Source organism: Ochlerotatus camptorhynchus, unplaced genomic scaffold (assembly GCF_037179485.1).
Source record: "Ochlerotatus camptorhynchus isolate MF236.1 unplaced genomic scaffold, CSIRO-AGI_Acam_v1.1 ptg000434l, whole genome shotgun sequence".
Taxonomy (NCBI): domain Eukaryota; kingdom Metazoa; phylum Arthropoda; class Insecta; order Diptera; family Culicidae; genus Ochlerotatus; species Ochlerotatus camptorhynchus.
Genome location: NW_027040920.1, coordinates 2893726 through 2908752, shown reverse-complemented (window position 1 = coordinate 2908752; position 15027 = coordinate 2893726). Strand labels below are relative to the sequence as shown.

Here is a 15027-nt window from a genome sequence, read left to right as displayed (position 1 = left end):
TTTAATTCTGTTTGAAAACATAATAATATGAAGAATAAAATTAAATTTATTGATGTAATACTACATGCAGTAAAATATCATTCCTTGAAAATACATTACACGAAAACTTATATTTACTTCCAAGATCCCGGTGGATAAAAAATAATATAATGATATAAGATGTATAATATAAACGAAGAAAATAATATCACAAAATAGTCAATTCTAGTAATATAAAAAAATAGGTAATAAAATAATATTATAGGATGTTATAAAAAAAAAAAACAATATATGAAAAAGCATTCCTTGTATCCATTGCATACTGACGGGAAATAACTACAATTAATTAGAAGTTAATTTGTTGATATGTTCAACGTCAGGCCTCCAACTATAAGCATGAATATAATAACGTCAGTAATGACCTGAAAAATATTGACCGCTTCTTCTAAAAACAAGTACTGTAATAAAACAATAAAAAATTTTGTAACAATTGAGCTAAAAAAAATAAACTAATGTAAAAAAATAATGGTATCACTAATGAAAATAAATTACCTGAAATGTACAAGCATGTCTAAAACAAATGTAATAAATGATAAAAACTACTTTATATGAACATACATTGGTGGCCCTTAAATCATACAAACCAAAATACGAAAATCGACCCATTGTGCCAATCCAATAGTAACACAATACATCAAATATGACAAACAGGTGGTAAACTTTATGCAAACGTCAAACTTAAAAATACCTAAAAAAAATTTCCACAGTAAAAATAAATGTGAGTTTTTTTTTATCTGATGATTAACTCTGTTGTTTTCCATTCACTTAAGCTAATTTTTATGGATGATGATGATGACATGGAACTACCACTCACTGTAGCATGATAACTGGCCACAGACTGTGGACCATCCTCACTGCTCGACCTGATCAAGTCCAACAACCTCCAATTGCACTCCACCCGCCACTACATGAAAGGCCAAAAACGATTTGGGTGAATCCGTGGGCAACATCGCCAACGCGCATCCATGGGACAAACGATAATCTCCCTCCAACAACAGGATCACACAACCGGCCATAAAACAGGCCTTCCAACAAAGGGACGTGAGTGGAGAGAAGAACCCGCCCTCCCCTCACGAAACTCCACAAACAGGGAGTCGGCATCTCCACTCCCCCCATCCACCTCGCCTAAATCGGGTGCCCTGGTGAACCCTACCGTACCCAGCATATAATGTTTCATATAATAATGGAATGAATGTTAAGAGAAAAATAAAGGAAAGATCTCACCGGATATGTTGCAAAGGGATCCATGACATCACGATGTTTTCGAAGAGCTCCCATAGATATGCTGCCGCTACTTCTTCAACCGGTGTTAAAAACAGCACTCTCGCCTTTCCTTCCTCACACAGCAGCGGAAACCCTAAAAAACCCCGAAACTCACACTAGCTGCTCCAACTGGAGGGATCTCAGCAGAGAAAAAATGAACTGCATCCACTTTCCATCACCAATCACTCGCGACACAATGGCTTTAGTTCGCCAGCACAGTCTGTAAAACGCAGCGCCAGCACCTCACCGGCAGAATAAACTCGCGAGTGACCGAAAACAAACGCCATGGCACCCTTCGATTGTATTACTGAAACACAACCTCACACACAAACACGATGACGACAACGTTTAGCAAGCGCCTTTCGTCCGGGAGGCGGAACGCCAGCACACAGCAAGCGAAGGAGAGAAGAAAAATAAAATGCACAGACAGCTCGAGTTGAACAGCTAACGTTGACAGACAAACGCGAACTCAATTCCATTAAATTCCAGATATTAAGAAAAACTTCGGAAACTTTACAGAAGGACATTGGTCTTCAGAAACATTACTTCATAGAAATCTATGGAGCTTAAGATGAGATTCGTGAACTTCAGGAAATTTTATGAACATTAGCAAAATGCGAGAGCATTAGAATGAAGTTCAGTAAACTCCGAAAATTTGAGGAATTCACGAAAATTAGTAGGGAATTTAAAGCAGTTCCCAGATTTGCAGATAAATTTAGAGACGTAAAAAAAATTGAGGTCTTCGCGTAAGTTCAGATGTTCACTGAAGCATTTTTTTAAATTAAATTCAGCGCAGTACAACAAGCTTCATGAGAACTGCAAAAACTTTAGAGAAGTTTTGAGAATTTCAGAAAAGAACAGAGAACCTCAGAGCAGTTTCGTCAACATTAGAGAAGTCACAAAAATTTTAAAGAAGTTTAGAGAACTTCAGCGAATTGTTAAACCTTTAAAGAAGATCCATGGTCGTAAGAAAACTTGAGGAAACTTTAGAAAGTCCTATAAAGTTCAAAATTTGAGGAGAAGTTTTGCAAGCATCAGGCTAGTTTATCAAACTACAAAAGAACTTCAAGGCAGCTTCATTAACTTCAGAAAAAATTGTGATTCTGAAGACCTCCAAATAGTCCATTCTCCATATTCAACGGAGATTTCCCCAAAACCTCGATGAAGCTATCTTCAGAATTATTTTTTTTAGTTTTTCTCGGAATTACCTTGAAATTCTCCACAATTAGAAATCCTTTGGAAAGATTCTCCGAATATTCATTGAATTCATTTCAGATTTCTTTTTGAATCTCACTCCTTCTCTTGGAATTCTACTCACATTGACATTCATTGGCATTTCTCATCAGAAATTGCTTAGATTTCTTCTCATAATTTGTTTGGCAAACCCTCCTGAATTTATTTTCCGAATTCCTTTGAAGATGTTCTGGAGTTATTCTCACATTTAATTGTAATCCTCCTTTTAGTATTTTCATACAATTTCCAATGACTTGTGCTCCGTATTCATTTTTTTCCCACAAACTTTATGGAATTATCCTTAGAATGCGCTTCGAATTTTCCGGTGAAGTTCACACTAGTTGTGCTCCTCAGAAATTCCTAAGATTTTTCATTAAAATTTACGTTTGACTCAATTCAGGGTTTCTTGTAATTCTACTCAAAACTAAGGCTTCACATGAAATCTAAAATTCCTCAGAACTACCTCGAAAGCCGATTGTATTTGCTTTTCTGAATGATTTTTTGTTCCATAGCTCCCTTGGAATGAAGTCCTTAGAAATTATAATAAAATTCCTCGAGTCTTTAAAACTGCGCATGGAATTTGACTCCATATTCTTGAAAATTTATTGAAGTAGTTTAGCTGTTAAGTCCAGAACTAGATCAAATTAATTTTTTTTTAGAAAATGTGCATGTTCCAAAACCAAAAAAAAACATGATTTGTTACTGAAGATTAATCCACTGTGAATCTTTAAAGTTCAAAGTGTGAATGAAAATAACGAGAAAAATCAAATGGTTGTTATTATTTTCTTTAAAATATCCTTAGTAATTTTTTTTTAGTTCTTTGAGACTTCCAGGTAGTTTAAGGAAACAAAATTTCCTGAGGATTCCTGGTTTGGTTATAAACTTTCTATTGAATCTTTCGCTTGAAAGGTTCATATCGTACATAAGTTTATGAGATAATAATTGAATAAGTTTATTTGATGCGCCTTCTCTTAGGTCACTATTTTTACAACTACATGTAAGTCACTTTTTGGTCACTTATTTATTCAACATGGTCACTAAAATCACTTTTGCTGACAGATCATTGAACACTTGTTTTTTTTTGCTGAAAATTATAAACCGGGGAATTTTTTAAATTTGTTCCGGGAAAACCCGGGAATTTAGAAATGAATATTCACTAGCCACTCTGTATATTTTATGCAGTCTTCTTGACCTGTGTCTTCGCTCAAATACTTCCAAAACGCACGGACGTCTCACGCTGACGCTTCATCGTTGTAACTTTTGATTCTGAATCAGCCTTGCTTGACCGACACTCCGCCGAACCGTCTTTACCCCTTGATTGCTTTTCAGAATGTGCCACACCTCGTTGCTCAGAGAAATTGTGCTGCTGTAGGCTTAGAAGTGCTAAAATGATAACTGTAAAAGTATTCAAAAAAACTTTAAGCTGAAAGCAGACAGTTCCAGCAGCAAAGTCAACATCATCAAATCAATCATTTGAATTCGCTTCACCTCATTTCTATCGATTTTGTGTGTTTCTTAGATGTCATAACTGTGGCCCAGATCAACTAGCAACGTGAGTTGAATTTTTCGGATGGCTCGATCAGTCTTTCTATTAATTTCAGTTGTTAGTTCAGTGTGTTTGACTAAATGTTAATCGTACCCTACTTCATAAAAAAAAACGTGTCACGCATCCTTTTACCTCTCGACGCCCGTCGCAAAAACTCGTCGAAATATACTAGAACCATAAAATGCAATGCAAACAACCTGATACACCAAACTTCCTGCAATTAACAGCAATTTTCCGAATGAAACTCTATCATAATTAATTCCCCCATCCAAAGATTCATGCAATAGAAACCGGCACAAACAGTGCGCAAAAAAAAAAACCATTTAGCCAACCGACCAACCAACCGATGGCGCTTCAAAGCATTCACTCACTTGTAATCGCTTCCATCACGATCATCATCACCATCGCGCGCCAATGCTCATCATCAGCAGAGCACACATATCGCACCCAGTGGGCCATCGACCGACGTTAGCACGCGCCGGCCGTCGTCGGTGTCGTTGTCATCTGGTTCTCTCCGATCGGGGACCAATCGTTTTTTTCCCTTCTTCTGGTGTCCTTTTAGATAGCCTAGTTGAATCGAACGATGAAATACGAACCAAAAAAAAACGCAGCTCCTGCTCCACCTGGGCGCGCGTGGTTGTAAAAGCGCGAAAGGATGAGAACTACCTCCCCCACAATATACACCAACCCCACTTCTCCCCCTTCCAGCAGGGAATGGGGGTTCAATCCACGATCTGGGTGTATCGACGAGAGACAGAAAGAGAGAGAGAGAAAAAGAGAGAGCTCGGTTTTTATTTGTTTTTTTATTTGATTTTTTTTTCGGATGGTCCTTTTCCCGATCCGTGGACACTAGAGGGAGACAGACAGAGAGAAGAGGAGAGTAATGCAACCAGAAGGCAACACGCGATAGAAAGGAACGTAAAATCGATTAATTAATCAAAAAGTTGGATGGTGCCGGGAAAATCGAAGCAATTTTAATTTTCCCAATTTTCATTAGTTTTTTTGTTGTTGGTATGTGCGTGCATGAATGTGCTGCACTGCCCTGCCCTGCAGCACTGCACACACTATTTTCGGTAATTACGTACGGCACATTTTCGCGATCGATGATGAGATTTTTTTTTGTTTTTCCGCATTGGCAAACACAGAACGCACATGCAGTTAATGAAAAATGCAACCAATGTGGCCTATCTCTTGGCCCCTTCAGAGCCCCGCTAGTACTCACCGGTTCTCGCATCATGCAAATCAGAGCGACAATTAGGCCAATCGGAGAGACAGAGACAGAGAGACAGAAGAGACAGAGATGATGAAGATACGACAGAGGCTAGAAGAATGAATTCCCATCCGAATCAAATGCAATCGATCGTATGCCTTGATTTAGGTTATTTCCCTCTTTTGGTTCAGTAAAATAGAGAAACTAGTACTCAATAGCATTGGTTTTTAAACTATACCTCCTGCATTCCTTAGAAGAAAAATTGCATAAAACCACCCCCCACACACAAAAGATCAATGAAAAAACGAATAATAATCAAGCTCTCTTGTTCCTTCTTTTCCGTTCCCAGGTGGGCAATGGACTGTAATCGATACGAATTATTCGAGGTTCGGTATCACGTCGTGTCAGACAAACTTAGGACTCCAGCAGCAGCATGCACAGGCACAGGCTCAGGCACAGCAGCATGCGGCCGCCGCCCAGCAGCAGCACCATCAGCAGCAACAGCAAGCCGCCCAGGCAGCGCAAGCAGCGGCGGCAGCTAGTCAGCAAGCCCAAGCCCAGCAGCAGGCGGCGGCGGCAGCTGCGGCCCAGCATCATCAAGCGCAGCAACAGCAACAACAGGGTGATAGCCAGTCGCTGAGCAATAATGGCGGCAGTGGCGGCAACAACAACAGCAACAGCAGTAATCCCCTATCGAATGCCTCGACGAACAACTCCAACGCCCCGACGCCGCAGCCCACGACGCCAGTACAAATCTACCAGCATCCGTTCTCGCCGCAGATCATCTCCGTCAATCCGAACAACATGGTCAACAGCTACAGCTCGTCCAACATTTCGACGCCAACGTCACCGCAGGGCGGTAATGAATCGGCGGCTGCTGCGGCCGCCATGGTCCAAAGTGTCTACAGCCATGGTGCGAATGCAAATCAAACAACCATCGGGGCGACCAGTGCGAGTGGGACGACGACAATTCAACCGGTTAAACGGAAACGGTCCGTCAACCCGCAAGGCGACGAAAACTTCCTGCGAGCACTCGAAGCCGTTCGGTTCGGTGGCATTGGTTTCTGCAAGGCCGCTCGTCTGTACGGCGTAAACAACCGAACCCTATGGTTAGAATACAAGAAACGAGGTTACCCCATCAGCAGGCCGAGCATAAAAAGTAGGATAAAGCTCGAGCCGAACATTTCACCGCCACCCTCGACCACCCCCACTGGCGATGAGAACGCCTCGATGGAACATTACGACACCTCGCTTTCGTCCCCGGCGCTTAATATGTCCCTGCAGCAGCATCAACAACAGCAACAGCAACAACAGCAGCAACAGCAGCAGCAAGCTCAACAGCAGGCCGCCCAACAGCAGCAGGCAGCTCAGCAGCAACAACAGCAACAGCAAGCCCAGCAGCAGCAAACTCAACACCAAACGTCGAACGAGAACGCAGCAACGGCGGCGGCAGCCGCTGCAGCTGCAGCCGCAGTGGCCGCATCGTCCGCTGCTGCTCCGCTGATGTGTCCCCCGCATGCGCACCCGATGGGAGTGATGGGTTTCCTGGACACGCGGCACGTAGACTTCACGACGGCAGCCGCCGGGATACACCAGATGTCCCGGCAGAGGTATCCGGATACGACGACGGTGAACATGAACACCGGAGCGGTCAATTTGCAGGGCTTAAATTTTAACTCGATGTAAGGTGACGAGGGTGCTTCGAAGGGGCGCTGGGGGAGGAGGGCGAAAACAACGGTGGACGTTGATGGTTTGAGAAATACGGGGCTGTGCGTAGTGCGGTTGAAGGAATGATGAGATTTGGTTTCCTAAGCGCGGGTTGGAGTAACCATACCGAGAACGTCAGAAATCTGCTTTTTCCGAAAGAAATTATCAGGTAGCTTAACAAGCTTCCCCAGCGATGTTCTCTGAATGGGGCTTAGAAGTTTCCTAAATTCGATTTTCACTCAGTTTTTTTTCATTATTGTATTTTTCACACCCTTAGCAAAAGAAAATGCACATTCTATCTGACCAAAGTTGTACGTAAGCCGGTTGAAATTTAAAATGTATGAGGCGTTTATTTTTTTTATGGAAATTAAAAACTGTTAAGTTTCTTTATCGTTGACCACTTCGGTAGTGACGGAGAATCTGTTCGTCACTCGGAAGTAATAAATAAACAGTTATACACAGCACTAAAGGTCATTCCTCAATTTGCCCAATAAGAAACATTACTTTAACTGCCCTTTAACTGTCCCGCAATGTGGGTAGATCACCTTTTTGTGGTACGTTACGGTATGTAAGATCTACCACCGATTCGTCCTGACTACTTCAAACAACTTGGGGAACAGGATTTTTCAGTAATCAAAGGAACACGTCTTAGTCCTTGTTACTTTGTATGCCTTGTTGATAGTGATAAGTCCTCGAGTTGCTTGAACCGAGCATGATCTTGGAACAAGAAAAACATGAGTTAGTCTTCATCTATGTGATTCCTAATATTCTATTCGTTGTTCCCTAGTTTGAAGTGATTAAGACTAGAGTTCTGATGCATGGTCGTTATCGGTGTTAATTTTGCTGTCGAAGAATCGAATTTTGACTGATAAAGGGGTGCTCTTACTCTTCGAACGGTTAGATCAATTAGAATCGATTCCATGCGATGAAGGCAAGAATGACAACTGTTTCAAAACCGAATACTTCATCATTTCTCAATAGAGATGGAGTAAGACGACGTGCAGTAAACTAAGGATTTATCAATAAATCAAACTAGTGGTTTTATGTCCCGAATAGAGGAAAAAACGTCACTAAGGACATCGGTTTACGTCAGACTGGTTGCTGTTGTGGTACTTAATTGTTATTCAGAATCTTCTAGCATTGATCACTTCTCCCGACGTATCAAGACATTTTGAAAATTTCACATGATTAGCTTCACGCAAATCGGTTAAAATTATACCTAAGTATCACACATTGTCGCAAAAGGCACTAAGGATGAACAGTGAACCGGGAAATCGGGAAAAGCGGTAAAATGCCGGGAATTCGAATTTAGCTGACAAATCGGGAAAAATGTGCTTCGTCTTCTCTCCGAAAAAAAAAATGAGTTTTTGAACCTTGATAAAATTTAAAAACCTTTGGACTGAACTAGATATTCAGGGTATACTTGGAAGAATTTTTAAGATAATGTAAGAATTTTTTCCAACGCAATTTTTAACAAATTTTAGATTTTCTGCCACGGGTAGTTTTTAGAATTAGTTCTAGAGATAACACCGAGGTATTTCAGAGAAAATGTCTTAAGGAATTTTGGGATGAACTCTAGGACAGTTTTGACTAGCACTTCAAGTCAATTGTGTGAGTTTGGAGTATTTTTTTTTTCAAGTAGCTCTTTGGAAAATTCCATGGCGGTTGTCGGGGAATCGAATTTGGAGGGAACAATTTCAAAGGAATTGTGCGAGGGAGGTTTATGGTAATTTCGAGGGTAATTTCAACTGCATCTCAAAAGGAATTTCTAGATAATTTTAAGGAGAATTCCATGTGAATTTTCAGAAAAGTTCAAATGATAACGCCTAGATAATCCTGAGCAAAATTTGATGATACAGTATGCGTCAGAAAATAATGAGACACAAACATTTTCAATTTCATTCGAGCTTAGTAGGGCTGAGAACTACTTCGGCCTAATCGCCCATTTTGGGCCTATCGAACAGAAAACTTCAAATAAATCCATGATTTAAGAGTAACATGTCAATTATGCGTTTGGTTCGTTACTTTGATTAATAAGCTACCAAGTCAATGAGAACGCGTGATATGAAGGTTTGCACCCATTATTCCCAAAAACAAAAGAAGCGCTCCGACCGAATCAATTTTTATCTTCATCCGATAGGCCGAAGTGAATTCATTGGCGTTTCAATGCGTTAGGCCGAGTTTAGAATCCGTAGGCCGAGTTTGGCGTCAAGAAATAGTGTTAGACTTTTGACAATATCTCAACGATTGGTTTCTCTTTATTAAAACTTACGGTACGTACGGAAAGGTAAATAAATTTGGAAGCCATCAGTAATAATAACGTTCCGTTTGGTGCTAAGCTGCGCTAAATTAAGAAAGACTAAGTGTGGGTTGTGCTTAATAGGCCGGACATGGGGTAGTTAACCCTATCTTTATTATCATCTGTATTAACAAAAAATGATCGTTAAAGATTACGCTTCATTTTCATTCAATATGCCTGCCATTTGCATGTATGGCCGCTTCCAGACGGCGCCTGAAGCTATTGCAGACCTTTAAAATATAATCACATTACATTTCTCTCCAATGCTTTGTTATGGAAGTCCGCATAGAGTTCAAGTTCGGATGAGGTACTTCAATGTTCACCCAGACACTGAAATCCAGACGATTTAAGTCAGATGAGCTAAGTGGCCACATCTCTTTGGACCAGAATATATGTTTTCTTTGACGTGTGGGCACGGGCTCCGTCGTGCTGGAATACAACATTCGCATCTTTGCCGTAGGTAGATGTAATCCAAGGCAAAACATGATCCTTAAGAATTCCTAAGTACACATCCGTTTTCACTCTCACGCCTTCTTGGATGAGAACAGAGTCTATTTTTTTTTGCCATCAGACGCAACTAACCCGAACTGGATCTGGATGCTTGGTGCGAAACGTGAATTTGATGTTCTCAGGTACATCGGATGCTTTCTTCGAACTTATATACCAGTTGGTGCGACTGTTGGACACGCTATCGACACTGAACATCTTCTCGTCCGTGAAGAGAATGACGGTGGATCTCTTCTTCAGTACACTGAGTAGTTTCTTGATTCACTCCACTCTAGCTGCTTCAATTCTGTCAGTAATCAGGTATCTTTTAACTTGAGCTCTGAATTTTCCTTTTAAGTCATATTTCACCACCGTCTTCGTTCTTACCGTTGTCATTTTCCTAATGCTCCGAACGGGATTGCGAGTCACTTCCAGGTTTTCTTAGAACTATTGGGAGTCCAATTGATGCCTTGACTGTAATCTGAGAATTGCATTCTTGCGTTGATTTTTTCACAAAATCTTCCCTTATCCACACAAATACAAATACACTAATCTGTTTGTAAACAATAACTGCCATCTGGAGCCAAATTTTGCAAAACTAGGTTAAACGGCTTGAGCAGTAAGATAGTATTAGTGAGATTCTCAAAAGTTTCTGATGCATACTGTAGTTCTGAGGGGAATTTCATGTGAATTTTTAGAAAATGTTTAAAATCAAAATCTAATTACGAATTTCATGTATTTTTTTAGTGTTCTGCAGAGAATTTCTGGACTATTATAAAGAAATTTTCAAGGGACTTTCAGAGAGAATCTTAAATTTATGTTAGAAGCAGCGAATCCAAACACATAAAGCAATCAACGATTCAGACAAAACGGTTGCTACGACTACTATGACAAACTCGCTCGGTAACATAGCTCGATCGGAGCGGTAGAAGGATAATGATATATTGCTTGCCTGCTTTGTTGCAATATACACGGATGAGGACATAGCTTGATCTGAATCGAGAAAAGACATAACAAAAAAAAATCCCATTAACACACGTGTATCATCTTCGGCTTTACTTCGTGAAGCAGCTTGCCAACAATTTGCTCGTTTCCTTCTACCGCCCCGAGTGAGTTGTGTCGCACGAGCTGCTTGTCATGAAAAAAAGGAAGAAAATTATATCATTAAGCTGGGTTTAGACTAGGCAAGTCAAATGATCAACGCAGTTGAATTTAATTGGCTAGTTCAACTTTTTTCAATTCAAGTGAATTGATCAAGTCAGTTGAATGGCATGGTTTACACGTTCAATTCGCGTTCAATTCAACTGACTTGATCAATTGACTTGCGCTGGCTAAACCCAGCTTTATTGTTTTCCATTTCTGACATAGCGTTATCATTCGGTTCGTTGATCGCTTGTCATTTTGTCATTTGGAGATACTTTTGATTCCTTGGTTAGAAGAATTCTGTGAAGGGAAATGATTTTAATGGAATTGCTTGGGAACATTCAAATAAAATCCTACAAAGTTTTGAGCGAATTTTTATGGACAAAGTTGTGAAGGCGGCGAACGCAGATGGTACAGAAAAAATGTAATGACCATTTAACCTAATGATCTCTTCGGCTCAATCGCATTTCATTTTATGCTGAATTTAAAAGTATATCGCATAACCGGGAATATTTGCAAAATTCCGGGGAAAAAACTGGGAAATTGCTAATTGGGATTTGCTGGTCACTTAACTGTGACTAAACAAACTAAAATGTGAGCAAGTCATTCAGCTGCATGACATCCTTGGATGGCACATTTGGTTTGTGGTGTTCCATAAGGCTGAGTTCCAGTCCAGTAGACCGAATGTCATTAACCCACTTAGCGGTTATAAAATTTGAATTTTTAGTACGACTACTTTTAGGTCTGAGAATCTCAAGAAATTTACAAAATCTCTGTTTTTTAGGGTACCCTGAAGAATAACTTGTTGGTATCATGATTAAGAGTTGGTTTTAGTCACGTTTTGTCTACAGTCAATATTTTATTTTATGTTTTCCTGTAATTATCGTAAATATAGCTTGACCGCTACCGCTTTTGCTTACTGAATAGAAGATCGTGGGTTTATTCCCAAGCTCCTCCAAAATAAAATAAAAATACCCATCTTCTACCCATCGATCCAACTCCGTAGCATCTATGGGAGCGTCGTTTGGGGGGCTCGAGAGATGTCATTACTGAGATCCTATTTGTTTAGGTACAATCTAAAAAAACACAATTGAAGCAGTTACGTCTGTTTGTCTGTGATTATTCCATAGGTATTTCTAGATAGAGCTGGAATTATGACGTAACAGCTTTTGTAAACAATGACTTCTCTCGATGATTTCTAGGAATTCAAGTCACGTCCACGCAAACCAACATAACCATCGGAGAGGGGAAGTCTTCCCCTATCCGATGATGAAGTTGATTTGCGTCGGCGAGCCTCTAGAAATCATCGAGATAAGTAAGTGTTTACAAAAGCTGTTACGCCCTGATTCCAGCTCTATCTGAATTTGTTGTAATTGTATGTCAATTAAAATTAAGGGAGCATGAGTGGTGACTGGGTGACCTACCGTTAATTTTCCGGGGAAAGTTGGAAGACACTTCCGAGAGAAAACCGAGCAATCCCACAGGTGAAGTCAGGAAAACTTTCCGGCGAAAGTCAGATAGACTTCTCAATGAAACTTACGGAGGAAATGGGCGAAATTGAAAGAAAAATTAAGAAAGCAAGCTAACAAATAAATGTGGGGGAGTTGAAGAAGAAACTTCTGGTCAGAGTCAGAAGGAATTTTGCGAGACAACTTTGGAAAACTTTCTCGTGCAAGTCGGGAGACACTTCCAATAAAGGGAGTCAGAAGGACTTCAGGTGCTAGTTCGAACGAAACTTCTGGAGGAAGTTGGTAGCTCGAAAGAAACTTCTGGAGAAAGTTGGAAGACACTTCCGAGGGAAGCTGGAAGGGTTCCTGAGATATTTGTTTTTCCTTTGATTTGTTTTCCGTCGATCTTGTTTTCCGTGCTGAGCACCAATGCTACCGACGCCAGGGAGGCAGCTCCCACACCTGGACCCTACCTATCGACTCATTAACTCATGAACCGGGGACCAACGGCTTCACTTCCCTTCCGAATGAAGGCTTGATCAGAGATGTTATGCCTCAGAACATCCCGGCGGCGCCGACTGGGATTGAACCCAGGCCTGCTGGGAGGTTTCTGAGATATGTCGGATGAAACTTTCGGGATAAATCCGGAGAATCTTCCAGCAAAAGTTGACAGAAATTTCCAGGGAAAGTTCTGAACACTACTGCGAGAAGACGTTGGAATCTTCCGGGTGAAGTCACAACGGCGAAGTTTGAGTTTCCGGCAAAAGTCAGAAAGATTTCTCCAAGACTCTCCCGAATTTTCGGAAATAGCTCCAGGTGGAAGTAGTAGACTTTCTCTACAAGAAATAAATAGGATAATTCATCTAGTGGGAGCCAGAAGTAATATTTCTACAAAAACTTCCCGCATCTGGACCCTACTTATGGACCCATCACCTCATGGACCGGGAACCAATGTTGAGAGGCATTTACGTTTATTCTACACCACCGGCGCCGCTATGCTATGGTAAAAAGCGAGGTTACGCGATGCCACTGCCGTGAGAGGCATGATTGCTAACCACTTCACTGGGTCTGTTCCCCTTGAATTAAATTACCGGGAACGACAATTCCAGGAGCACCAGATATCGTGCCAGAATGATGTTTAGATGAAATTTTAGGAGAAAGACGGAATAATCTACCGGGAGAAGTCTGAAGAATCTTCCGGGGGAAGCCAACATATGGAAAATGAGTGGCTAAAAACTATTGAATTCAAGGTGTTTTTTGTTACTTCATACGTGAAGCTTACGATTTTCAGAGTTGGTTGGAAGCGCTATCTAACATGTAGCTTTAGTGTGATAATTTATTAGCTAGAGAAAGGTCTGAACAGGGTGGGTTGATCATTCCGCCAGAGTTCGGCAGTATGAAAATTTAATAGAAGTTGTGATTGAGTGAAGGGCCCTTAATGCGACAGTACTAGTCAAACGCACACTTCTTTACCTAACTCATACATGAATGGATGAGGAGACTTGAAGTATTTCTTAAAATCTACAGGCAAAAAACTTCGCGTTTGACATGCTCATATACTAGCTGCGGCTGTGGAATAGTTCTAGCGACGTTTCATCACTCCCTAAAGTCCCAAGTTGCATTCATGTATGAGTTAGGTAAAGAAGTGTGCGTTTGATTAGTACTGTCGCATTAATGGCCCTTCGCTCTTCAAATTCTATTAAATTTTCGTACTGCCGTACTCTAGCGGAACTATCAACCTACCCTCTTCAGACCTTTCTCTAGATAATAAATAATAACACTTAAGTAAGATAGCATTTCCAACCAACTCTGAGAACTATTGAATGCTGCATGGATCGGTCAAGCACATCACATACCTCTTCACTGGATTATCATATTCCGCGATACCCGAGAATTCCTGGGAACAGCCATTAGAAACTTGAAAGAAATTTCAACCTCCCTGCGTAGACAGTTGTTTATACTTTATCAATTGTACAGGGGTTACTCAAAATAACTAGGATAGGCAAATTTTTGGTCAACTTTGGAGTGTTGTAACTTCGTCAAATATCATCCGATTTTAAATCTTTCAAAAGCATTTGACATGAAAACTAATATTGTTCTACGGTGTAGCCACAACAATAATCCTGGTCATCGGATACCGGAGATATTCCAGGTTTCCGGAGGGCTTGTCTAACTTGCTAAATTTTTGGTGAAATTTATATATGATGCTGGTGAAATATATATATTTCTAGTAAATACAACGAAAGAAGAACCATTTCTAAAGCGAATCATATAACTAAAATCGGTCTATAATCAACCGAGATATGGCCATTTCCCTGGAATCGGTTCTGGTGGAGGGTTCTGAATGCGGGCAGATCATTTAATCACTCAAAACATGCCGTGCGACAGCTCTTTCTTCATGGTTTCTCGTCAATAGACTTTCTATAAACTTTAAATGCATCATTGACCACATTGGCCACTCTCGGAACATCCAGTATGCCCCCGGGGGAACCTGGAGCAGGGGACAATTGCATTTCTACACCAAAACATGCCGTGCGACAGCTCATTCTTCATGGTTTTTCAAGAATAGGCTTTCCATTAACTTCAAATGAATCATTGACCACATTGGCCGCTCTTGGAATCACGGGATACCCCCGAGGGATCCTGTAGCAGG

The 15027-nt window shown here is 40.8% G+C and overlaps 1 protein-coding gene across 2 annotated transcripts in view; it reads left to right on the top strand.

The window, feature by feature from the left end:
• LOC135711678 (putative uncharacterized protein DDB_G0271606) overlaps positions 1 to 7453 on the top strand; it is a 110815-nt gene extending 103362 nt beyond the window's left edge. For both annotated transcript variants that reach the window (XM_065234599.1, XM_065234598.1), the window contains exon 5: positions 5641 to 7453. In XM_065234599.1, coding sequence (XP_065090671.1) covers positions 5641 to 6977 — 1337 coding nt within the window. In that variant the 3' untranslated portion in view covers positions 6978 to 7453. The remainder of the gene's footprint in view (positions 1 to 5640) is intronic.
• The last annotated feature ends 7574 nt before the right edge of the window (positions 7454 to 15027 follow it).